The sequence below is a fragment of the Suncus etruscus genome, chromosome 6 (genome assembly GCF_024139225.1).
Source record: "Suncus etruscus isolate mSunEtr1 chromosome 6, mSunEtr1.pri.cur, whole genome shotgun sequence".
Taxonomy (NCBI): Eukaryota; Metazoa; Chordata; class Mammalia; order Eulipotyphla; family Soricidae; genus Suncus; species Suncus etruscus.
The window spans coordinates 49,923,300-49,950,807 of record NC_064853.1 but is presented as its reverse complement, the minus strand read 5'-3'; the positions used below and the strand labels follow the sequence as shown (position 1 = coordinate 49,950,807).

Genomic DNA, 27,508 nt, shown 5'->3' with positions numbered 1-27,508 from the left:
GAATGCTGGGAGTCAAACCTGGGTTGATCATATGCAAAACAAACATCCTATTATCCACTATACTATCACTCCTGCCCCTGATGTTTATGCATAGAAGTATATTTATCTTTTTTAGAATTGCACCAGTAGGAGAGCCACAACAAATAGAAAGGAAAGTTGCTTATATCTTTTGCATAATTCAGGATGTTGAAAGGGGTCAATTCTCACCTGGACTGAGGACAACCCTTTGCAGTGGGAGGTAGCACCTCTAGGGGAAAGAATACAAGTGACTTGGGATTCATCTTCCTTTAGTATCCCTATATCTGCTACCTAGTATCCCTATATCCATGGGAGAGTGGCATTAGGAAGGATTTTGTGGATCAGCTCAGAGCATACCTCTTTTATCACAGATGGTAGGTGTCTGGCTCAGAATCAATGCCAGTTAGAGTATGGCCTGGAACAAGAGATCTTAGATTCCAGTTCAGTGATTCCTTCTATTGAAAAGCATGGTGTTTCTGTTCTTTTTTATAAATGGGGGTGATGATATCTTTTTGTTTTTTATCTTCTGCGCATGATTATTGCAAGATTCAAATTAGTAGCTCAACGGGCCCTGAATGATAGCACAATGGTAGGGCATTTACCTTGCATGCAGCCAATCCAGAACAGACTGGGGGTTTGATCCCTGGCATCCCACTTGGTCCCCTGAGCCTGCCAGGAGCAACTTATGAGCACAGAGCCAAGGAGTAACCCCTGAGTGCTGCTGGGTGTGACCCCAAAACCAAACCAAAACAGCACATTAGCAGCTCAAATCTCTGGGTCCCTTCTTTGCATATGTACGGGAGATTCCAGATTTGATTCCTGGTCCCACTTATTCTTCTGATCATTGCCCAGGACAACACCCAAATACCTAGCCAGGAGTAGCCCTGAGTATAGGAAAAAAAACTAAATGTATAAGTAAATATCAGTACATAGCAATAGCATTTTTGATATATCTAATACTCTTTTTGTGGATGATAGTTGTGATAGGATCCACTCAAATATTTATTAGTAACTACTAAGTCCATGTAGGCAACATTTCTCAAGTGGGAAATATGGACGCCTGTGGATTCCCTGTGTACTTATTCCAAGGGACCAACTGTTAGGAGAGGGAGCCATCAGAAAAGTAACAAGGTTGGAAGAGGGCTAAAGTCAGAAAAAAGTTTCAGAAATACTGATCAGTAAATGAATAGGGGGTAAGTAGATGAAACAGATGAAGAAACTGGCCCTCAAAATGCTTATAGTTTAAGGAAGAAAGATCACAGTTGTGGGGCCGGGCAGTGGCGCTAGAGGTAAGGTGTCTGCCTTGCCTGCGCTAGCCTTGGACGGACCACGGTTCGATCCCCCAGTGTCCCATATGGTCCCCCAAGCCAGGAAAAACTTCTGAGCGTTACTGGATGTGGCCCAAAAACAAAAACAAAAACAAACAAAAAAGATCACAGTTGTAACAAGTTACAGTAAAGGAAAAGGTGAGGACTATTCATAATATATGATCTTGAGGTAGAGCAAAGAAGAATTGGAGATCTTTGCTTTTATAATTCATATCTCAAGAAAACTATCCTGTTAATGTGCATCATTCTGCAGTTTCTGTATTTTTTTTTTTGTGTGAGTTTTTGGGCCACACCCAATAACGCTCAGGGGTACTCCTGGCTATGCACTCAGAAGTTGCTCCTGGCTTGGGGGACCATATGGGACACCGGGGGATCGAACCTCGGTCCGTCCAAGGCTAGCGCAGGCAAGGCAGGCACCTTACCTTTAGCGCCACCTCCCAGCCCCATTCTGCAGTTTCTAATTCAGTTATTTAACTATAACCACTGATTTCAGAACCTTTTTTAATCCACCCTAAAGAAACCTATATCCTATAAGTATACTATCTGCCCAGTTCTTCATCAACCCTAAACAACCACTAGTCTGCTTTCTGTCTCTTCCTGTTCTTGGTATTTTATATAAATGAAATCATGTAATAAATGGCCTCTTGTGCCTGGCTTTCACCTACCGTATTTTCATTTCTATCCAAGGTGTAGCATGAATCAGTACCTTAATCCTTTTTTTCTTTTTTTTCTTTTTTGTTTTATTTTGGGCCACACTCAGGGATTACTCCTGGCTATCTGCTCAGAAATAGCTCCTGGCAGGCTCGGGGGACCATATGGGACACCAGGATTCCAACCAACCACCTTAGGTCCTGGGTTGGCTGCTTGCAAGGCAAATGCCGCTGTGCTATCTTTCCAGCCCCCCTTATTCCTTTTTTATGGCCAATTAATATTTCAGTATATTTATAGTCAAGGAAGTTTGTTGATTTTTTGTTTTGTTTTGTTTTGTTTTCTGTGCCATACCAGGCGATTCTCACGGTTTATTTCTGGTGTAGTGCTTAGGTATCAGTGCTTGGAGGGTACTGGGGATTGAACCCAGTTTGGAATGTGCAAACAGGCATCTTACCCACTGTACTTTGTCTCCAGCCTTTATCTTTTATTCTTTATTATATAATCTCATGGAAGTTGGGCCACTCCTGGAAGTGATCAGGGCTTACTCCTGACTCTGCTCTCAGGGACCACTCTTGGCATGATGCAGAGGAACAAATAGATTACTGGGGATCAAGCCTTGGGCAAATATCTCACCTACTGTACTGTCTCTCCAGCTCCAAAGGTTTCTTTTCTATTTTTTTTTTTTTTTTTTTTGGTTTTTGGGTCATACCCTGCAGTGCTCAGGGGCTACTTCTGGCTCTGCGCCCAGAAATTGCTCCTGGCAGGCACAGGGGGCCATATGGGATGCCAGGATTCAAACCACTATCAATCCTGAATCGGCTACATGCAAGGCAAATGCCCTATTGCTGTGCTATCTCTATGGCCCCCAAAGTTTCTTAAACAATTTCAATAATTATTTGAAACATTAAATGAGATAACACACTGTAAAAAACATAGCACAATATATGTTATGTGAAAGTGTTTATAATCTACAGCAGGGGTCTCAAACTCATGGCCCACAGGCTGTTTGCGGCCCTCCGTGCAACATTCTGTGGCCCTGCCCTAGAGGAATCTTTTTTTGTTTTGTTTTGTTTTAATTGTTTGGGTCATACCCCCCAATGTTCAAGGCTTACTACTGACTTTGCACTCAAGGATCACCCCGACTTTGCCTCCTGCGGCCCCCAGGTAAATTGAGTTTGAGACCCCTGATCTACAGGTTATGTGGAAGTATATATATTATATATTACATATATATATATATATATATATATATATATATATATATATATATATATAATCTACAGTTAAAAAGAAAACTCATGAACTTGAAAAGGTAATTTTGCCCAAGATTACACAGCCTGTTGTATAGTAAAATCTGATTCAATGGGCCAGAGTACAGTTGGTAGGATGCTTGCCTTGCAGCCAGCCAACCCAGGTTCAATCCCCAGCATTCCTTTTGGTTCCTTGAGTTTGCCAGGAGTAACTTCTGAGCAGTCAGGAGTAATCCCTGATTGTTGTTTGGTGTGGCCCAAATCCTCACCCTGCAAAAAAATACTTTTTGTTTTATCTTCCTTTTTTTTGTTTTTGTTTGTTTGTTTGGGTCACAACTGACTGCGCTCAGGCTCCTGGCTCCATGCTCAGAAATCACCCCTGGAAGGCACAGGGGACCATATGGGATGCCGGGATTCGAACCACCGTCCTTCTGCATGAATGGCAAACGCCTTACCTCCATACTATCTCCAGCCCCTGTTCTTTTTTTTTTTTTCTATTATTTTTTTCTATATCTTTGTTGAGGGAGAGGAAGAAAGAGAGGAGAGGGGAGAGGAAAGGAGAGAGGAGAGAGGAGAGAGAGAGAGAGAGAGAGAGAGAGAGAGAGAGAGAGAGAGAGAGAGAGAGAGAGAGAGAAAGAGCCATAGAGCCCCTAGCTGTGCTCCTAACAATGATTCAGACTATCGCAGAGAGATAAAAACATGTAAAGTTAAGAACAAAGAAAGACCTTTCAAAGATCGCAAAAAAATACTTGGTTCATATTCATTTCTTCCAGTCCAATGCTAGTTTCTTTTTTTTTTTTTTTTTCTTTTTGGTTTTTGGGCCACACGTGGCGATACTCAGGGGTTACTCCTGGCTTATCTGCTCAGAAATAGCTCCTGGCATGCACGGGGACCATATGGGACACCGGGATTCGAACCAACTACCTTAGGTCCTGGGTCGGCTGCTTGTAAGGCAAACGCTGCTGTGCTATCTCTTCGGCGGCCCCTACCAATACTAGTTTCTTTTTTTTTTTTTTTTTTTTTGGTTTTTGGGCCACACCTGGTTACGCTCAGGGGTTACTCCTGGCTATGCGCTCAGAAGTTGCTCCTGGCTTGGGGGACCATATGGGACGCCGGGGGATCGAACTGTGGTTCGTTCAAGGCTAGCGCAGGCAAGGCAGGCACCTTACCTCTTGCGCCACCGCCCGGCCCCCAATACTAGTTTCTAATGGCTATTTATATGTTAGTATAAAATGATAATTTTTACACTATAATAATTAGAAAATAGAGAACAAAGGAATGATTCCACTTCTCAGAAAGATAACTGTTCTCCATAAGATGTCCACTAATGAATCCATTTTAGTGAATCCCTTCTTGTTATAGAATTATAGGTATATACACATTGAGCTTGTTTCCCCACCCCACCTCTACGCTGAGATGGTTACATCTATCAATCTTGAACCTGATTTTTTTTTTCTTTCGGTTTTTGGGCCACACCTGGTGACGTTCAGGGGTTACTCCTGGCTATGTGCTCATAAATAATAATAATAATAATAATAATAATAATAATAATAATAATAATAATAATAGAGCCGGGTTGTTCTATGTGTTGTTTGTTTGGTTGTGGTAACCCCTGGCGGTGCTCAGGGGTTACTCCTGGCTCTGCACTCAGAAATCACTCCAGGCAGGCTCGGGGAACCATATGGGATGCCGGGATTCGAACCACCATTTGTCCTGAGTCAGCTGCATGCAAGGCAAATGTCCTACCGCTGTGCTTTCTTCTTCAGCCCCTGTTTTATGTGTTGTACTTCATGCCCATCATTACAATATCTGATCATTGCACCATTACCCACCCCTCTTCTTAGATAGCAGGTGTGTGTGTGTGTGTGTGTGTGTGTGTGTGTGTGTGTGTGTGTGTGTGTGTGTGTGTGTGTGTGTGTGTGTAGAAAATACTTTGCTGCTGTTTGAGTCTTTTTTTTGTGTGTGTGGTTTTTGGGTCACACCCAGCTGTGTGCAAGGCAAATGCCCTCCTGCTGTGCTATCGCTCTGCTCCAAGAAATTATTTCTTAAGGAGAAATTATCCTTTTTGGGTTTGTTTTTTTGTGTGTGTGGGAGTCACATCCGGTGGCGCTCAGGGGTTACTTCTGGCTCTGTGATCAGAAATCGCTCTTGGCAGGGACTGGAGACTATATGGGATGTCGGAATTCAAACCACTGTCCGACTTGGATCAGCTGTGTGCTAGACAAATACACTATTGCTGTGCTTTCTCTCTGGCCCAAGAAAAAAAATTTTTATTGTTGTTTTTTGGTTTTGGGCCACACCTGGCAGCGCTCAGGGGTTACCCCTGGCTCTATGCTCAGAAATCGCCCCTGGCAGGCACAGGGGACCATATGGGATGCCGGGATTCAAACCACCTTCCTCTACATGAAAGGCAAACGCCTTACCTTCATGCTATCTCTTCGGCCCTGAGAAATTATTCTTAAGGAGATCTTAAGGGATTTATTCCAGGGTGAAGTATTTCCCAGTATGCTATTATATTTCTTCTCAGGATGGGTATAGAAATGTTCAACAAAGTGCTTAATAGCAGTATTGTTAAATTTAATATTCTTTTGGCCACATCTGGCAGTACTCAGTGGTTACTCTCATCTATGTGCTCAAAGATTACTCCTGGCAGGCTCGGGACATATGGGATGCCTGAGATCAAACCCAAGTCAGCCGTGTTCAAGGCAAATGCCCTACCACTATGCTATTGCTTCGGCCCCAACATTTTGGATTTGAATTTTGGTTTTCATTTGCATACCACACTAGCAGTGTTTGGAGCTACTCCCAATGCTCAGGGGTGACTCTTGGAAGCATTCAGGAGCCATGTAGTGCTATGGATCTAGCTCATGGAGTTACCTCTGTGGCCTGACATTTTTGTTTGTTTGGTTTGGTTTTGGGGCCTCACTGAATGATGCTCAGGGGTTAGTCCTAGCTCTGAGCTTAGAAATTATACTTCTGACAGGCTCGGGAGACCCTTAGAGATGTTGGGGATTGAATCTGGGTCAGCCATGAGCAAGACAAACACCCTAACCACTGTGCTATTGTTCCAGCCCCCTGACTTTTTTTTTTTTGAAAACCTTTGTCTACCAATCTGATCTGGTTTTAGTTCCCAGTTTCTATTTTACCATTTACATGAATTATAGTGATTTTTTTCCCTTGTCTGGTTTCTCTGTTTATTTTTCTCTTAATCCTTTTAGTATTTCCAAGCTACACACCAACCTTTGCTAAAGTCTCTTGCTTTTGACTCTGCTTTCAGTGTAGATAATGTGTCTTTAATTTCAATTTTCCCCCATGGCTGGCATAGTTCTTAATACTTGAAGGTGCTCAGGTAATTTTTTAAGAAAATGAATGAATGAATAAATAGTGACAATTTAGTTGGTTCTCAGGGTTGGTTCTCATATAGTTGTTAATCTAAGAAGTTACATGCCACACTGGTTAGGCATGTGCCTATAGCTCTGGCCTGGAATTCCTGTTCCAGCACCAGTTTTTTTAGCTGTATCATAATATGAAAATTGTTTAATATCCATGAATCTTTTCCTTGTAAATTGGTGAGAATCATATCCTTTACTAATAGACATATTTGTTTGTATGTTTGTTTGTTTTTAGTAGGGGCTCTTTTGAGAATCAAACTTCAAGCTTCATATATGCAAGGCATGTATGTTCTGTAATGCTGAACCACATGCCTGACATGTGTTTTTTCTTTTCTTGTTTTTTTTTGTTGTTTTTGGGTTTGGGGCCACAACAGTGCTTAGTGGTTACTCCTGTCTCTGCAGGCAGGAATCACTATCACTCCTGGCAGTATTCAGGGAATCATATGGAATGCTGGGGATCAAACCAGGGTCAACAATATGCAGTACTATCGCCCTGGCCCCTCTTTTCTTATTTTTTTTTTTAAGGTACTATCCCTCTCCTAGCAATAGTTGGAGGACCTGGGCTACTTTAGGTGATGTTAGTTGGTATGGACCTGACAGTTCAAGATTCACATTAAGTAGTGTTCTCAGGAGTATCAGCGCTACTCTGAGGGGTGCTGTGGGGTGGAGAGCATGTACTGTCAGGGATTAAACTCATGTCCTCTCACAATCTCAGCATGTACCCTACCACTTGAACTCCATGCAAGTTCTTTGAACCAATCTTTCTCTAGTTTTCTGTCCTCAGAGGATCTCAAGTCATTCATGTTTCAGTTGCATTGTCTTCTCAGAAAAATCGCTCAGTATCAGAAATTTATTTATTTATTTATTTATTTATTTATTTTGGTTTTTGGGTCACACCCGGCAGTGCTCAGGGGTTACTCCTGGCTGTCTGCTCAGAAATAGCTCCTGGCAGGCACGGGGGACCATATGGGACACCGGGATTCGAACCAACCACCTTTGGTCCTGAATCGGCTGCTTGCAAGGCAAACACCGCAGTGCTATTTCTCCGGGCCCTATTTATTTTTTTCTTTTCGTTTTGTTTTTGGGTCACACCTAGTGTGCTCAGGGGTTACTCCTGACTCTGTGCTCAGAAATTGCTCCTGGCAGGCTCAGGGACCATATGGGATGCTAGGGATCTAGCCTGGGTCCATCCAGGGTTGGCTGCATGCAAGGCAAATGCCCTACAACTATGCTATCACTCCAGCCTTCTGGGTGATAAAAATATAAGAAGAACCACAAAATAAGACTTACATCACCAAAAAAAAAAAAAAAGTAATATGAAAATAAAAAAGGGGCCAAAGAGATAGCATGAAGGTAAGGCGTTTGCCTTTCATGCAGAAGGTGGGTGGTTCAAATCGCCAGGAGCGATTTCTGAGTGTAGAGCCAGGAGTGACCCCTGAGTGCTGCGGGTGTGACCCAAAACCAAGAAAGAAAAAAAAAAAAAAAGACTTACATCAGGTGTTTTATATACACAGGTTCAAACCTGTCCTGCCTACTATCCCCTAGGAGTAATCCCTGACTGCAAAACCAGAAATAAGCCCCGATCTCAGCCGGGTGTGCTCCCTCCTGCTCAAAAAAGAAAAGGAACTGGGGAAACTGGGAACAAACAAAACTTATTGACAAGAGTCTGGAGAGATAGTACATTAGGTAAGGTGCTTTACATCTAGCAGGCCCAGATTTAATCTCCAATGCCCTGTTTGATCCTCTGAGCCCACCAGAAGAAATCCCTGAGCACCTCTACATATGGCCACAAAGCAAAGGAAAACAAAAATCAAAAAATAATATCCCCAGTTTCCATGAGGATACTGCAGTCACCACCACACATACATTGATACCATTCCTACCCTGAACCTCAATGACCAGGGCCACCCCTTGCTGCCAGTTTATACTCCTTGATCAGAGTATCCCAGTTAAAGTCAGCATTTTACAATGGAGGGGTTATATTGTCCCTGTGGGCCCTCAAGGTATTCCAACGGGCCACATGTAAAAAATTGTATAGATAGCAGGGGAAGGGGGACACGGCACAAGATTACCCTCTAAAATAGTAAGACCTGTGAGCCCCAGGAAGGAAACAAGGTTGGAAGGGGTCAAGGTTGGAAAAAGGTTGCAAAATCCTGGTCTGGTTGGTATAATGTAAACTATATACAACACTCTAGCTGTGAGGGAGCCTCACAAAGAGAATATTAGTCTCGATTGTTATTCTTTCACATTGGGGGTTCTGCCTTCTCTAGTCTCATTAAATGGGGAATTCCCAAATGTTAAGCAGCCAGAAAATTTTATAAATTCCACAACATCTCCCATCTCAAGTCTTTAAAAGGAGCAAACTAATCACTTTCAGATCAATTTCTTTGGGCTCTGATTTAGTGATTGCCCAGTAAAGGATCACGCCTGGGTTATGGTGATATTTTCTCCCCCCCCCCTTTTTTTTGTTATGGTGATATTTTTATTGTAAATATGTGAAAACATGATTTGCACTCAGAAATTATTCCCAGGAGACGCTCAGGTACTCCTCGCTTTGCACTAAGGAATTATTCCTGGTGGAATTAGGGAACCATATGGGATGCCAGAATCGCTCCAACCCTTGGAAAGTTATACATTTTTGTTGTTGTTGTTGTTGTTATACTTTTTTGTTGTTGTTGTTTTGTTTTGGACCACATCTGACAATTCAGGAGTTACTCCTGGCTCTGCATTCAAAAAATCGCTCCTGGCAGATTTAGGGGGCCATATGGGATGCCAGGAATCAAAGATTTGATCTCAAGTCTGTACCGGGTCGTCTGTGTGCAAGACAAGTGCCCTACCGTTGTGCTATCACTCAGGCCCAAAGTTATATTTCTATATTGTTTATCCCCTTCTAGAATAAAGAATCTGTCTTGTGGGGCCGGCGAGATAGCATGGAGATAAGGCGTTTGCCTTTCATGCAGAAGGATGGTGGTTCGAATCCCGGCATCCCATATGGTCCCCCGTGACTGCCAGGGGTGATTTCTGAGCATAGAGCCAGGAGTAACCCCTGAGCGCTGCCAGGTGTGACCCCCCCCAAAAAAAAAAGAATCTGTCTTGTGTTGTTTTGTTCAGTATCACATCCCCTTGGGCCTGGAATATTACTTTGCATATAACTAGAAGATTCTAAAGGAATATAGAGCATTCAGCACAATTCTAGTAAATTGTGCGTAAGAGCTGAAGTGATAGTGCAGTAGGTAGAGCATTTGCCTTAAATGCAGCTGATGTAGGTTCAGGTTTGATCCCTGGTATTCCATATAGCCTCCCAAGCACTGTCAAAAGTAATTTCTGAGCACAAAGCCAGCAGTAACTCCTGAACATTGCTAGGTGTGACCCAACATTAAAAATAAAAAAAATTAAAATTGTAATTTAAAAAAGTAATAAAGATTAATATTTGACAATTCATTTTTTAATTTTGTTTTGGTTTTTGGGTCATACCTAGCAATGCTCAGGGGTTACTCCTGGCTCTATGCTCAGAAATTGCTCCTGGCAGGCTCGGGGAACCATATGGGATGCCAGGACTCTAACTACTGTTATTCTGCATGCAAGGCAAACACCCTACCTCCATACCATCTCTCTGGCCCCAATATTTCATAATTCTTATTCACTATCAAAACAAATTATATTTCTTCAAATTTGATTCAATAAAATATTTATGTTTTTCTTTCTTGTAGTTTTCAATAAAATGTTATTTTTTCTTTCTAGCAGTTCTTTTTTTTTTTTTTTTTTTTTTTTTGGTTTTTGGGCCACACCCGGCGTTGTTCAGGGGTTATTCCTGGCTGTCTGCTCAGAAATAGCTCCTGGCAGGCACGGGGGACCATATGGGACACTGGGATTCGAACCAACCACCTTTGGTCCTGGATCGGCTGCTAGCAAGGCAAACGCCGCTGTGCTATCTCTCCAGGCCCCTAGCAGTTCTTTATTATTTTTTTTCTAGCTGTTTTCTTGGAAAAGGATATTGGAGGTCCAGAGCAATAGCACAGTGGTAGGGCATTTGCCTTGCATGCGGGCAACCCGGAATAGACCCGCGACAGTCCTAGGTTCCATTCTCAGCATCCCATATGGTCCCCCGAGCCTGTCAGGGATGATTTCTGGGCACAGAGCCAGGAGTAACCTCTGAGCACCAAACCCCCACCCCCCAAAAGTATATTGGAGACTAAAGAATAAACATTGGAACTGAAGAGCTAGTATAGGGATTAAAGCACTTGCCATATACATTTCCAGCCCTGGTTTAATCCCCAAGCACCACCAGGAATGATGGTGGTCTGGGCACATAATAGAGAGGCAGAGTAAGTACCTTAAGTACCTCTAATTGTTGCCTCCTCCCCCTAAAATAGACCACCTTATGGTAAAACAGCCCCTTCCATATTTGATTAAAGCTCCTTATGCCTATTGGTGTCAGTAATGGGTGCCTCCTTGTAGACATTTGAGATATTTGATCAATGTACTGAGTAAATGACACAAGCAGTAAAATATATGTCTTGCATATTTGGTGCCCTAAATTCAGTATCTGGTACTATGTGGTCCTCCCATTTCAGCACTGTCACACTTACACCAAATTGTCCGGCTTGTACCTTTAGGTCTCACATTGCCAGGAAAAACCCCTATTTTAAAAAAAAAAAGTGATGGCTGGAGCAATAGCAGTGGGGGGAAGGTATTTGCCTTACATACGACCAACCTGGGTTTGATCCCCAGCATCCCATATGGTCTCCTGAGCCTGCCAGGAGTAATTTCTGAGCGCAGAGCCAGGAGCAAGCATCGCTGGGTGTGGCTCAAAAGCCAAAAAAAAAAAAAAAAAAAAAAAAGTGATGGGGGCTGGAGAGTTAGTATAGTGGGTAGTATGTGCGCCTTGCATGTAACCAGCTAGATTTGATTCCTGGCATCTCATAATGGCCTCCTAAGTACTACCTGGAGTAATTCATTAGTGTAGAATGAAGAATAAGCCCTGAACATTGCTAGGTATGGCCCAAAACCCAAAAATAAATAAATAAGTGAATTAATCAACTAAAAAGAAAAAGAGAAAGCAAGGGACTTAATCAAAGTCACAGAACTGGTCTTGGTATGATTATTGTTTTGTTTTGATTTGGGCCCATACTTGGCATCATTCTGATAGTGGCCTGGGGTCAAACAAAAACTGGCAATATACAAGTTTCTTAACCTGCTGTACTATCTCTCTAGCCCCTTAATACTAAATAGTCATTTTCTTTTTTGTTTTTGAGCAACACCCAGCAGTACTCAGGGGGTTTTTCTGGCTCTGTACTCAGCAGTTACTCCTGGCAGGCTCATGGAGTGCCAGGGATCTAGCCCAGGTAGGTCACCCGAAGGGCAAAGCCTTGCCAGTTGTGTAATTGCTCTGGTCCAAATATATTCATTTTCTTTATCATACTTTTCTTTTTTTTTTTGGTTTTTGGGCCACACCCATTTGACGCTCAGGGGTTACTCCTGGCTATGCACTCAGAAATCGCCCCTGGCTTGGGGGGACCATATGGGACGCTGGAGGATCGAACCGCGGTCCTTCCTTGGCTAGCGCTTGCAAGGCAGACATCTTACCTCTAGCGCCACCTTCCCGGCCCCTATCATACTTTTCATTATAATAAGTCTTCTCTATATTCTAGGCAATTGTGACAAGAATTGCTGCTGTTTCAATGGTCAGAATGCTTTGACCATTATTTTGTATTTTGTGTGTGTGTGTTGTTGTTTTTTTTTGTCTTTCCCTTCTAAGAAGATAAGATACTTCTAAGATACTATGATTCCAAATGAATAGAAGCATAAGCCACCAAGATCTTTTGTTTTGGGGCCACATCTGGCAAGGGCTCAGGGGTTACTCTTGGCTCTGTGCTCAAAATCACTCTTGGCAGACTCAGGACCTTATGGTCTTGATGCTAGAGATTCAACCCAGGTGGCCTTGTGTGCAAGGCAAACACCCTACCTGCTGTGCTATCACTCCAGCTTAAGGCAGAAAGTTTTTGTTGTCCTACTGTGTGTCTGTCTGTAATAATAGTGTTTATCATTTGTTCCTTTTGTTGTATGTTAAGTACCAAAGGAAAGGAATAGTATCTATTCAGATAAGATAGTGTCTTGTCAATTCAGGTGGATAAGATGCGATTCTCTGAATCTTATCCACCTGAATTGATATGCTAGTGATTTGCAGGAGGCCAGCTGATGGAAAACCAGGGACAGAGAATCCTGAAGTAGCCTTTAAAGATTTGCTGTGAATTTCAGAAGCTTGACAGGGACCCTGGTAGGCCCTGAAAGCTATCATCACAGCACAAAAGACACTCACAAGAGAGACTACACATCCTTTGTGGTTCTAGGGTAAAAATAGAACTAAATATAAATAACAGGAGACAGAACTTTTATGTTTATTTTTTTTCTACACCTCTGGTATTCTTTAGAGGCCATTCTGGGTGTTGTGCCAAGGACCACCTCTGGTGGTCAGGAGAACCAGGTAATGCTGTAGATTCAACCTAGGATTCCCACATGCAAAGCTTGCACTCTAGACCTTCCTAGTCTTATGTTTTCTTTTTAAAAATGACCATGGTGGATCTTGAGCTGGTAGGGTGTTTGCCTTGCATGCTTCCAACCAGAGTTTGATCCCAATACCCCATAGGATACCCCATATACCACCAGGAGAGCCAGGAATAACCCCTGATAATTGCTGGGTATGGCCCCAAAACAAAAGCTAAAAAGACAAAAATCAAATCTATATAATAGAACACTCAACCCTTGAATAAATTTATAGAACAGAGTGGAAAACAGTGCATTGGTCACCATGATTTTTTTTTTTTCCTTTTGGTTTTTGGGTCACACCCAGCAGTGCTCAGGGGTTACTCCTGGCTCTACGCTCAGAAATTGCTCCTGGCAGGCTCAGGGGACCATATGGGATGCCGGGATTCAAACCAACCACCTTTGATCCTGGATCGGCTGCTTGCAAGGCAAACACCGCTGTGCTATCTCTCCGGGCTCACAAGGGTTTTTCTTTACTCAGTAATTACTCCTGGTGTTGCTCAGGGAACTATTGCTTAGGCCTTGATTTGGTTTTTGTAAGAGCTGACCTTAAAGATCATGGTTTTGATGCCTAAGTAAAACTTTCAGGCTGTTGGGATCAGAGAGATGGCATAAGGATTAAAACACCTGCCTTGCATCCAGCTGGCTCCAGCTCTATCCCCAGCCCCACATATGACTAGAAGTGATCCCTGATCACAGAGCCAGGAATAGCCCTGAGCACAACTAATGTGACCCCTCCACCCAAAGTTTCACACTGTTTGTACAGATGCTTCTAAACAAATGAAATGACCGTCTTCCTTCCCTCCCTCCCTCCCATCCTCCTTCCCTCCTTCCCTTTCTTTCTTCCCTTCCTCCCTTTCATCCTCCCTCCCTACTTCCCTTTCTTTCTTCCTTCCCTTCCATCTTTCCTCCCTTCCTCCCTCCCTCCTTCCTTCCTTCCTGACAAGTGCCCAGGGGTTACTCCTATCTCTGCACTCAAAAATCACTCCTGGCAGGCTTGAGGGACTGACTATATGATATGGAGTATCTGGAATAAAACCTGATTGGTCACATGCAAGGCAAAAGCTCTACCTGCTGTGTTTTATCGCTCCAACCCCAAAGTAGACCCATTTTTATTTTGGTTTTGCTTTTAGTTTTTGGTCACTCCTGGAGGCACTTGGGTTACTCCTAGCTCTGCACTCAGAAATTACTCCTGATGGGCTTGGGGGACCATATGGGATGCCAGGGATCTAACTCGGGTAAGCAAACACCCTACCAGCTGGGCTATTGCTCCAGGAACCGTGAGCTCTTTCTTGATGTTGGCCTTGTTAATTTTCGGAATATGCTTTCTTTTCTCTTCATGTTCATATTCAACTGCCCTTCCATTTTCTGATGAAATATACACATAACCCCTTCCTGGAGACTGAGTCATTGTCTCTGCACCCCCACCCAGCCCCTAGATCATTCCACAGATTCTTTAGCTCTTCAAGGAGCAGGGCCAGCCCACTATGACATAAATCACAGGCAATAACCATTTCATCGAGCAGATGGGTAGGCTGCGGAATAAAGGCTCTGAAGATACCTTATTCTTGCCACTCAGGTTTAATGCTTCTCTCTCCTCCCTCACCCCCCCAGGTAATTAAATGTGTGTCTTGTGGACCTGGGCTTGGTTGGAATGCTCAAGGTTCCTGAAGCTCCTTCTATAGCTTACTTCTGTGGACCTCATTAAAAGAAGATGGCAAAAGTCAACATAACTCGAGACCTCATCCATAGGCAGATCAAGGTAAGGAGTCAGACCTCTGAGCTGGAGCATGGGATTCTTTCCTCCCCTACAGATTCACTTTATAGTGGAAAAAATTGAGGTCTAGGGTCAATGACTGCCCAAAGTCATGTAGGTAATTAGTGGCAGAACTAAAGTCACTGTCTCTTGATTCCTATTTTCTTTTAAGTAAGAACATGGAATTCATGGAGACTCTTAAGTCCAAACCCTTGTACCTAGGCCTTTTTTGATTAATGGAGGCTGGTGAGGGAAAAGAGTGTTGTGCATGTGCATTAACATGGTGGTGTGTGTGTGTGTGTGTGTGTGTGTGTGTGTGTGTGTGTGTGTGTGTGTGTGTGTGTGTGTGTGTGAAGGCATGCACAGTACTTGGTGTGTTGGAGAGGGGTTTCTGAAGAAATATATAGAGCTACTTCATTTTACTTGAGCTAAGGAGTTGTACATATATAACTACCAATGCCTGCACCTGCTCTCTTCAGTTTGTCCATAGAATACACTGATACTATGAGAAGAACAGATGACAGCATTCAAGTTTATTTAGCAAAGTAGCCCAGGCTTGTTAAGGGGAAACCTTCATTAACAGAGCACAGGCTTTAATGTCAAAGATTCAACCAAGACATGATAATGTTTCTACGGAAGAACCTTAAATGGGGGAGGAGGCAATAATTTAATCTCATCACTACTCTAATTAACTACCTATAAAACTGGTTAGTTTTCCTATATGTGCCTTAGTTTTCTGCTGTTAAGTGATAATATCTGCCTACAGGCTGATCTAAAATCTGAAAAAAAATATAAGGGAATTTTTTAAGGATTAAGTGCTAAAAACATTATAATGTATATTATAATATATAATTATTATAATATTATAATTAGAAATACCTTAAAGAGTTGGAGAGAAAGCTCAGACTGGAGCATAAGTCTTGCATGCAGGAGGCCTGGGTTGAACCTCAGCATCACATGGTCTCTTAAGCATTATTCAGAGTGACCCCAAACACAGAGCTGGGGAAAGTCTCCAGATGGCAAAGTGATAGAAAGTAGTCCCTAAGCACAAGCAGGTGTTTTTTTATAAGACATTTTTCAATAAATAATACTAAGTGACTGTGTTCACATTAAAGGAAGATTGAGTGTGTGTCTGTACCTGAGCCACATGTTTAATGTATTTCTCCTGCAAACCTGAATCTATACGGAGCCTTGCTTATTTGTGGGTTTGGGCTTTTGTTTTTGTTTTGGAGCCACACATAGTGGTGCTCGGGGTTTATTCCTGGCACTCGGGTCACTCTTAGAGGTGCTTAAAGGAACAATATGCAGTGCTGGGGTGCATTAAAGTGAAGTGCCTTACCAACTGTACTATCTCTAGACCCTTTTTTTTATTACTTTATTAGACTCATGAAGAACATGACTCTAATGAAGAGTATGAGAACATTTACTGTTTGTTTTTTCCCAGTATAATTTGTAATTAACTGTGATTAGTTATGCATTTCTAATATTAATCTAATCTATGTCAGTGTAGATTATATACTGTAGTATATCCTACAAACCAATTTTTTGCTATTATTTTGTTTTTTGTTTTGTTTGGGGGCCATACCCTGCAGTGCTCAGCGATTACTCCTGGCTTTACACTTGGGAATTAGCGGACTTTATGAATGCTGGAGATCAAACCTGGGTCTGCCACGTGCAAGGCAAACACCCTACCTGCTGTACTATAGCTCCATCCCTCTTGCTATCACTTCTAGCTCCTGTGGTATCCAGCATAAAGCTGGCTATATAGTGGCATTTATTAAGTAATGTTGAACCGAATCAATGAAACTGATTTGTTTTGTCCTCTAGGAGCAGGGTGCCCTGAGCTTTGAACGGCGCTACCATGTCACTGACCCTTTTATCCGGCGGCTGGGCCTAGAAGCAGAGCTGCAGGTAAGGAGAGACCAGTATGCTACTAGCTTAGATGCACATGGCTGACTCTCTATTCTCTGCTTGCAGAGAATCCTCTAAGCCATTACTCAAAGTATAAACAAGTTTGCTTATATTTCTGCAGATCATTCCTGGAATTTACCTCTTTGAGTTATGCCTCCTCCCAAATTATTTCTTCCTGTTTGGTGACATTTTGCAAAGTTGATTTGTACGCTGTCATTTGTTTCCCTAAGGATACCAAGAACAACGTGATGTTAGGGCGAATTTTCAGCTTGCACTCCCATAAAGGCAATGTGAAAGAGAATTGGGTTAGACATCTGAGTTTGGAAGTTCTTAGATAGCTTTGCAGACATATCAATAGTTGATACGTATTCCTAATTAAGGGAGAGCTCTGATTATGGGAAAAAGTCTGAAGATTTCTCTTTGGGGGGGGGGGTTGTTTGGGGGCACACCCAGCAGTGTTCAGGGATTACTCCTGGCTCTGTGCTCAGGAGTCGTTTCTATCAGTGCTTAGGGAACCATATAGGATGCAAAGGAGATGGAAATTTATGTGTATGTGTGTGTTTCAAAGGTCATAGAAATTATTTAAAACTTTCCTCCCAGGTGAATAGAAAGATAGAATGTTAAGCAGTTAAAAAAAGGGAGAGGGCGGAGAGATAGCTTGGAGGAACGGCATTTCCTGGTGCTCCCGGTGGTTTGAATCCTGGTATCCCATATAGTCCCCCAAGCCTGCCTGGAGCAATTTCTGAGCTTAGAGCCAGGAGTAAGCCTGAGCGCTGCTGGGTGTGACCCAAAAAAACAAACAAACAAACAAAAGTAAACTCTATGGGGCCAGCTAGAACAACTGATATGAAGCAATAAAAATGACCAGTTTTACTGAACTTTAACCTTAAAGTACATGTCTCTTTTTTGGGGGGTGGGCACACCCTGCAGCATTCAGGGTACCTTCTGGCTATACACTCAGAAATCACTCCTAGCAGGCTCTGGGGACCATATGGGATGCTAGGAATCAAACCTGTGTCTGTCCCAGGTCAGCTGGGTGCAAGGCAGACACCTTACCCTGCACTCTCTCTCTGACCCCTAAAGTATATGCTTTTAATACTTTGTGTAATGGGATGGAAAGTAACCATAATGTACTACTGTTGTATACTAAAGACTGATGTTTGTTTTAAGGAAACCACTTGTGAAGTTGCAAACTCAGTAAGTCAAAATTTTTGATGAAACATTGTTTGAAAGAATGGCTCAGAGACGGAAACTGGTCAGTCAAATGTGACTAGCAGATATTTTCTGAAAAATAAATGAAGTGAGGGGTTAGGTACTTTGCTTGGTTTAGTGGAAGGGCACCTGCCTTGCATACATGAAGCCTCAAGTAATCCCTGGCTTTACCCTAATATCAAAGGAATGGAAGGAGGAAAAAATTAATAGTAAATGAGTGAGCTGTTATTTTAGAAGAAACACTGACAGTTTTTATTGCCAGGAAAATTTTTTTGTTTTGTATATGTTTTTGAGCCACATCCAGTGGTACTCCGAAGTTACTCCTAGCTCTCCACTCAGCAATCACTCCTGGTGGTGCTTGAGGGAACATGTGGGATGATGGGGATCGAACCCGGGTTTGTTATGTGCATACGCCCTACCTGCTGTATTATCACTCTGATCCATGTTGCTAAGAAATTTTAAGCAGGGGTTGTGGAGAATTTAAGCAAACTTGTATTTCTTACCGAAGTTGAATAACTTTCTAGTACTTTAAGACTTACTGATGTAATGTATTGGTAGTAAAAAAAAAAGAAATTTCAATGTAGGGCAAGAGAGATGGAAATTGGGGGCATTGGTGGCAGAAAATGTGTACTGGTGAAGGTTGAGGTACATATGGTGCTTAAATAAGGAGTAATCCCTGAGCATTACCAGGTGTGACCCAAAAACCAACCCCCCCAAAAAAAAGAAAGAAATTTTAATATAAAAATAATTTGGGGGGTCAGAGCGGTGATGCAAGTGGTAAGGCATCTGCCTTGCACATGCTAGCCTAGGACGGACCACAGTTCGATCCCCTGACATCCCATATGGTCCCCCAAGCCAGGAGCGATTTCTGAGCACATAGCCAGGAGTAACCCCTGAGGGTCACTGGGTGTGACCCAAAAACCAAAAAAAAATGTGGGGACTGGAGCGGTAGTGCAGTGGTAAGGCCTTGCACATCTCTGACCTAGGACGGACCGCAGTTCTATCCCCAGGCGTCCGATATGGTCCCCAAGCCAGGAGTGATTTCTGAGCGCATAGCCAGGAGTAACCCTGAGCATCACAGGGTGTGGCCCCAAAACAAAAAAAAAGTAGTAATTTTAACTTGGGTTGGAGAGATGATACAGTGGGTAGGGATGCTTGCCTTGCACACAGCCAACCCAGGCTCAATCCCCAATATCCTATATGGTCCCTTGTGCACTGCCAGGAGTAAGTTCTGAGCATAGAGTCAGGAGTTACTCCTGAGCATCTTTGGGTATGACCTGGGAATGCTGTTCTGTTCAGCCCTGCAGTGCTCAGGGTCCTCCAGGGTTACACTTGGGGGCCCCAAGTTTTTTTTTTCTTTTTTTGGTTCTTGAGTTACACCCGGCAGTGCTCAGGGGTTACTCCTGGCACTGCGTTCATAAATCGCTCCTGGCAGGCTCGGGGGACCATGTGGGATGCCGTGATTCGAGCCACTGTCCTTCAGCGTCTAAGGCAAATGCCCTACCACTTCACTATCTCTCCTTATCCTGTAGATTCCTATATGTGCCAAATGATGTTGCAAGACATAACTTACACATATACAAGATTGTTAATAAGGGCCCGGAGAGATAGCACAGTGGCGTTTGCCTTACAAGCAGCCGATCCAGGACCAAAGGTGGTTGGTTCGAATCCCGGTGTCCCATATGGTCCCCCGTGCCTGCCAGGAGCTATTTTTGAGCACACAGCCAGGAGTAACCCCTGAGCACCGACGGGTGTGGCCCAAAAATCAAAAAAAAAAAAAAAAAAAAAAAGGTTGTTAATAATCTAAGTCTATCAATAGATACAGCCTCCATTAATTATGGCATATAAAAATGATGAAGCCATGAAATAATTATAAATGTAAAATATATGCACTGACTTTCTTAAATTTTATTTATATAAATTTTATTTATTTATATATATTTAAGATTTCTGGCCTTACCAGTGGTGAGGCTTATTCTTTTGGTTTTTTTTTGATTTTTGGGTCACACTCAGTGGTACATATAGGAATATATAGGATAGGGTTGGAGAGATAGTAAAGCAGTAGGGTGTTTGCCTTAGACGCTGAAGGACAGTGGCTCGAATCCTGGCATCCCATATGGTCCCCCCAAGCCTGCCAGGAGTGATTTCTGAGCACAGAGCGAGGAGTAATCCCTGAGCACTGCCGGGCGTAACCCAAAAACCAAAAAAAAAAAAGAAAAGAAAAAAAAGCCTTAGACGCTGAAGGAATATACAGGATAAATACTGAGTAGCATTTAGTAGTATTAGTGCTTAATATGATCAGTAGGTCAGAAAGTATGTGCTTCTGTAATGTACTTTGATTTTTGTTTTTTAGACCACATTTAGCAGTGCTCAGGAGTTGCTCCATTCTTATTGCACTGTTGGGGATCACAAGCAGCCTCCTACATGCAAACCAGCCTGTTGAACTATCTCTCCACCCACTTCAGTCATTTTAATAAATAGCACCAAAATTACCTGCCATGTAGAGTCTACCAATTTATTTCCCTTCATTTTTTTTATTCCCCCCCTTCATTCTTTTTTTTTTTTTTTTTTTTTTTTGGTTTTTTTTGGGCCACACCCGGTGACGCTCAGGGGTTACTCCTGGCTATGTGCTCAGAAGTCGCTCCTGGCTTGTGGGACCATATGGGATGCCGGGGGATCGAACCGCGGTCCGTCCTAGGCCAGCGCAGGCAAGGCAGACACCTTACCTCCAGCGCCACTGCCCGGCCCCCCCCCCCTTCATTCTTAATTCAAATATAATGCTTAATATTTGTTCTTTTCCCATACCAAATCTCTTCTTCCCATATGTCCTTCATTACTGTGATAAATTTCACAAGCAAGCGAGACAGATGGGCCAAAGAAATATCAGCTTGACTTCTTAAGAATGTAGTCAGGTTGATACTGGAAAGATGCACGGAAGGAGCTACCTAGATTGGGGTGAGGGGGCAGTGGAGATAGGAAGGAAAAATGCATTAGGCAAGAGGAATAGCATATGCAGGAAGTAAAAAATGAGTAGTATTCTCAGTTCAAGAGAACAGATGGTCACAGGATCCAAGTGGACAAAAGATTACAGATGAGGCAGATGTGAGTAGGATGTTCATAATAAATGGACACTGTAAATTTATGAAGACTGTCAGGTTTTTTTTTCCTAGGGCCACTGGAGAGTCACAGTGTGATCATAGTTAAACTTTTAAAAAATTAATCTTGATTTCAAACAGAAAATTGCCAATGTTTTTGGGGTTTTTGGTTTTTGGGCCACAACCAGTGACTCTCAGGGATTACTCCTGGCTATGAGCTCAGAAATCACTCCTGGCTTGGGACCATATGGGATACTGGGGAATCGAACCGTGGTCCGTCCTAGGTCAGGGTATACAAGGCAAAGGCCCTACCGCTTGCGCCACTGCTCTGGCCCCAAGATTGCCAATGATTAAACCAAGACAAGGGACTGGAGAGATAGTTTAGCAGGTAGAGGGCACTTTCCTTGCACATAGTCAGCCCCGATTTGATCCTCTGCATACCATATGTTCCCCTGAGCACCACCAGCAGTAATTTCTGAGTGCAGAGCCAGGAATAACCCAAGAACATCACCAAGTGTAGCCCCAAATCCAAAAGTCATCACCTGAAGACAGCCAGACCATTGAAAAGAGTATGGCTATCTTCCAGACTCAGGAAGAGGCAATGGCTTCCTGAAACTAAAAGGATAGTCATTTAGTTAGAAATAAGTCAGTCAGTCTGAAAAACTTAATAGGTAGAATTAAAATGCTTGAATTAGAATTCAAGAATAGAATAATTCAAGGTAGAATTAAAATGCCTGGTGTCTGAAAATTAGGAAAAGAGGGCTGTCAAGGATAAAAGTAAACTTTCTTGGGGCTGGAGCAATAGCGCAGTGGTAGGGCATTTGCCTTGTGCGCGGCTGATCCAGGATGGACCTCAGTTCAATCCCCGGCATCCCATATGGTCCCCCAAGCCAGGAGCGTTATCTGAGTGCATAGCCAGGAGTAACCCCTGAGCATCACCGGGTGTGGCCCAAAAACAAAACAAAAAAAGTAAGCTTTCTTGCTTGAAGAGAGTATCATTTACTGGAATTGGAGAGATAGTACAGCAAGTAAGGATTTCCCTTGCATGTAGCTGATTGAACCTGGGTTCAATCCCTAGTACCCCATATGATCCGCAAGAATTGCCAGAAGTAAACTTCTAGGAATGGCCCAAAACTTAAAATATAAATGAATTCTCTCTTGCTGACTTAGGGAACATTGAAGAAGGAGTAAATTTGAAGGAAAGATGATGAGCTTCATTAAGGTTGTTCTAGAGCTGTATGTAGTCATGTATTGTTTAATGCTATCCAGAGAAGTGGGAGTGGTGTTTTGGTTTGAGCAAAGGATAGGGATTTACTCTGGAGGTGTTGACTTGGCAGCAGCTTATACAATGAGGCAATGAAGTGCATTGTGATTGCTTGTTAGTAGTGCAAAGCGTGGGAAGAAAGCCTACATGAACAAATAAGACCAACTAGGAAAGTAGGAAGGAAAACAGGATGATACTACAGAACCAGGAAGAAGAGTTTCATTGAAGAGGAAGTGGCCAGACTTTCAAATACTACCAGGAGTGAAGTAAGATAAGAACTAGAATTGGCCATAGATTTAGGGCTATGAAGTCATTCTGTTAACCTTGTCAGGAGTCATAGAAGTCAGAGTCACTGAATTACTAAGAAGTGAGAAAATTTTTAGAAAGAAAACTTGAAAATTAAAATAGGTAACGAAACTAACCTTTAAATAGTAGACTGCTCTCAATATACCAGTGAAAAGGAAAAGAAGGGGTGGAGCAATAGCGTAGTGGCTAGGGCATTTGCCTTACATGAAGCCAACCCAGGTTCTGCCCCCGGCATCCCATATGGTCCCCCAAGCCTGCCAGGAGTAATTTCTGAGCTCAGAGCCAGGTGTGACCCCTGACTGTAGGTGTGGCCCAAAAACAAAGGGAAAATAAAAAGTAGGACCATGGACAGTTAGATATTTGGCATCAGTGAAGAACATTTTTTCTTTTTTTTCTTTTGTTTTTTTTTTTTTTTTTTTTTTTTTTTCGGTTACAGCTGGCAGCGTTCAGGGGCTACTCCTGGCTCTATGCTCAGAAATCACTTCTGGCGGGTTTAGGGAACATATGGGATGCCGGGATTCGAACCACCATCCTTCTGTATGCAAGGCAAATGCCCTACCTCCATGCTATCTCTCTGGCCCCTGAAGAACATTTTTAAATTAGAAAAAGTTAATTGTATTTAGTTCTAAAAGAATGAATTGAGAAAAGTAAACTTGAAAATATAATTTTGTTTTTTGGGTCACACCCGGCAGTGCTCAGGGGTTACTCCTGGCTCTACACTCAGAAATCACTCCTAGCAGGCTCAGGGAACTATCTGGGAAGCCGGGATTCGAACTACCATCCTTCTGCATGCAAGGAAAACGCCTTACCTCCATGCTATCTTTCCAGCCCCTCAGTAATTTTTTTTTTTTTTTGGTTTTTCGGGCCACACTTATTTGATGCTCAGGGGTTACTCCTGGCTAAGCGCTCAGAAATTGCCCCTGGCTTGGGGGTCCATATGGGACGCCGGGGGATCTAACCATGGTCCTTCCTTGGCTAGCGCTTGCAAGGCAGACACCTTACCTCTAGCACCACCTTGCTGGCCCCTCAGTAATTATTTTTTAACTTATCATTCATATCATTGAAGCTACTCATATCAATTTCTAGAGTTCTTTTTCACAACTGCATAGTACTGTATTACGTAGCTATGATAAGATATGCTATTAATTTGGCTTTTTCTTCTTTTGGGGGGGTTTGATTTTGGGGCCATCTGAGTGAAATTGAATATCATTTTCATGTTTAAAGACAATGGCAATTTTAATATTATTTTTGCCAATTTGGTATAGCAGATGAGAATAAGAATTTAGTTACATATTGAAGTCAGAGAAATAGCACAGCGGTAGGGTGTTTGCCTTGCACACAGCTAATTCGAACAGATGGTGGTTCAAATCCTAACATCCCATATGGTCCCCTGTACCTGCCAGAAGCAATTGCTGAGCACAGAGCCAGGAGTAACCCCTGAATTCGCCAGGTGTGGCCTAAAAACCAACAGGGGTTACTTGTGGCTATGCACTCAGAAATCGCTCCTGGCTTGGAGGATCATATGGGATGCCGGGGTATCAAACTGCAGTTTGTCCTAGGTCAGCCACATGCAAGGCAAATGCCTTACTGCTGCGCCACTGCTCTGGCCCCTTAGTTATATATTTTTTGCAAGCAAAAACTAATGAAATTTGGGGGCAGAGTGGTAGCACAGCTATTGGGCATTTGCCTTGCCAAGTGGCTGACGCAGGACGAACCTCGGTTTGGTCTCCTAAACCAGGAGCAATGTCTGAGCGCATAGCCAGGAGTAACCCCTGAGCTTCACTGAGTGTGGCCCAAAAACAAACAAACAAAAAATGAATTTTGCTATATCTAGGGAGTGGAAGACAGACAATAAGGTGTGAAAGGAAAGGGAAGTAACTTTTTTTTTTGGACCACACCCAGTGATGCTCCTGGGCTTACTCCTGGGAATACCTTCAGGAATTACTCCTGGTGGGATGCCAGGGATCTAACCCAGGTTGGTTTCATTGGAGGCAAATGCCCTACCTACTGTAGTATTGCTTAAACACCAAAAAGGGGAGTAATTGTTATTTGTACCTTTCTGTAGTGTTTTTTGGTTTTGGATCATACCCAGCACAAGGATCAAACCCTGGTTTCCAGCATGCAAAACTTGAACTTTGCTCCATTTCCCAAACTCACAGTTAAATCAGCAAATATAAGATGGTAACTAATTCCGTTAATTAATTTTTCTCCTTTTGGTAGTGATTGTGATGACTGATATTTGGCACACCTGGTTGCTGTGATTGTACAGTTGACTGCTTGTGCTCATTGGGTCCCACATATTTAGTTGTAGTGCACCAGTGCTAATACATTTTTGTTGTGGGGCCTGGAATCATTGGCAACAGTGTCACATCAAGATTGCATTTTAGGGGCCCAGAGAGATAGCACAGCGGCATTTGCCTTGCAAGCAGCAGATCCTGGACCAAAGGTGGTTGGTTCGAACCCCCGTGTCCCATATGGTCCCCCGTGCCTGCCAGGAGCTATTTCTGAGCAGACAGCCAGGAGTAACCTCTGAGCAACGCCGGATGTAGCCAAAAAACAAAAAAAAAAAACAAAAAACAAACAAACAAAAAAAAAAGAAAGTGTTCATTAGCACATGTGTGTTCATCAGAGACAACAGAAATAACAAATGATAAAATGAAAACTGGGAATTAAAACCAGATAAAACTGGTAGACACAGGTTTTATTTTGTTTATTTGTTTTTGTTTTGGGGCCACATCCGGTGGCAGCAGTCCTGGCTCTGCACTCATAAATCGCTCTTGTCAGGCTCAGGGAACTATATGGGAAGCCAGGGATCGAGCCTGGGTCCATCTCGGGTTGGTCGCATGCAAGGCAAATGCCCTACTGCTGTGCTATTACTCTGGCCCTTAGGCAAAGGTGTTTTGTTTTTGTTTTTTTTTTTAATATATATCTTTATTTAAGCACCATGATTACAAGCATGTTTGTAATTGGGTTTCAGTCATAAACAGAATAACCCCCTTCACCAGTGCAACATTCTCACCACCAATGACCTCCCCCTGCACCCCTGCCTGTATTCATGACAGGCATTCTACCTCTCTCATTCTTTAACATTGTCATGCTAGTTGTTAGTGTAGTTATTTTCCTAACAGTGTTCACCACTCTTTGTGGTGTTTCAAATTGTGAGCCAGTCCTTCTGGCCCTTCCAGCCTTTAATGCTATTGTCTCTGGGCCTTATTACAGTAATGTCTTTAATTTTCTTAAAACCCATAGATGAATGAGACTATTCTGTATGTGTGTGTGTGTCTCTCTGACTAATTTCACTCAGCATAATAGATTCCATTACATCTATGCATACAAAAATTTCATGACTTCATCTTTTCTGATGGCTGCATAATATTCCATTGTTTATATGTACCACAGTTTCATTAGCCATTCATCTGTTGAAGGGCCACTCCTAGGAATATACTCTATGAACACAAAAATACAATACAAAAATCCCTCCCTCATACATATATTCATTGCAGTGCTATTTACCAAAGCCAAACTCTGGAAACAACCTAGACACAGGTTTAAAAACAAAAATCAGGTCAGAGAAATAGCTCAATGGCTAGATACACAGCACTGCAAAGGGACTCCCAGCATTGCCAAAAGTAACTCCTAAGCATGGAGTTGAGAGTAGCCTTGGGGTGGTCCCCTGTATGGTTCCCAGAGCCTGCCAGGAGTAATTCATGAACACAGAGCCAGGAGTAAAAATTTTTTTTTTGGGGGGGTGGTTTTGGGTCAGATCCGGCTGCTCTCAGGGGTTACTCCTGGCTCTGTGCTCAGAAATCACTCCTGGCAGTCTCAGGGGACCATATGGGATGCCGGGATTTGTTCCACCGATCTTCTGCATGCAAGGTAAACACTTACCTCCATGCTATCTCTCTAGCCCCTCCAAGAGTAAATCTTAAATTCTGCCAGGTATGGCCCAAAACAAACAAACAAACAAACAAAAAACACCCCAGTAAACCAGAAAAAAGAAAATTCAGGAGCTAGAGAGATATTACAACAGGCAGGATGCTTGCCTTGTATGAAACAAACCGGGTTTGATCCCCCAGAATCTTATGTGGTACCCCAAGTACCACCAGAGTCAGATGTAAATCCTGGGCACAGCTGAGTATTTGCCCAAAACCAAAACAAAAAGTGCAATGCCTAGCCAGCTGCCTGCAGCACAGCAGGTGGGGCATGTGACCCAGTGCAGATACAGCAACTGAGAAAGAGATGTAGGGGCATCAGAGCCAGGATACAAAGCAATTTGAAGTATCTGATCCCCAGAGAGCACGGATCCACTGCCCAGCATGTATATAACCCCCTGTCATAATGACAGAAATAAATTGAAGGAAAAGGAAAAGAAGGGAGGGAAAAGATGAGCATTCCCAAGGTCACCTAAGTGGTAAAAATTAGATTCGAGGAACAGTTTACTAAATTCAATATAATGCAAGAACCACCAGAGGAAAGAGATGCCTTAGGCAAGGTATGTGGTGAGATGTGCAGAGCTTCTGTGCCTTCTCAGTGAGCATGCCAGACTCCTCTAATCTCCACATGGTCATCTACCCAGAAGCATTCTGAATCCTGTCCTTTGGGATTTTATGGATATTTCATTACTTTCAGTTGATTGATTAAATCATGGACATTTGATGTTCTTCTGGTCAACCTCCAGCCCTTCTCCCCCTCCCTTGGGGGTAGAACTGAAAGTTCCCAAACCTCTTATCACATGATTTGTTCCTCTGGCAACTAGCCCCATCCTTAGGTGCTTTCCTAAAG

The 27,508-nt window shown here is 42.9% G+C and overlaps 1 protein-coding gene across 2 annotated transcripts in view; it reads left to right on the top strand.

The window, feature by feature from the left end:
* Window positions 1-27,508, top strand: part of WDTC1 (WD and tetratricopeptide repeats 1) — a 70,979-nt gene that overhangs the window by 10,318 nt on the left and 33,153 nt on the right. For both annotated transcript variants that reach the window (XM_049774724.1, XM_049774722.1), the window contains exons 2-3: window positions 14,797-14,944; window positions 16,766-16,849. In XM_049774724.1, the coding sequence (XP_049630681.1) occupies window positions 14,897-14,944; window positions 16,766-16,849 (132 nt within the window). In that variant the 5' untranslated portion in view covers window positions 14,797-14,896. The remainder of the gene's footprint in view (window positions 1-14,796; window positions 14,945-16,765; window positions 16,850-27,508) is intronic.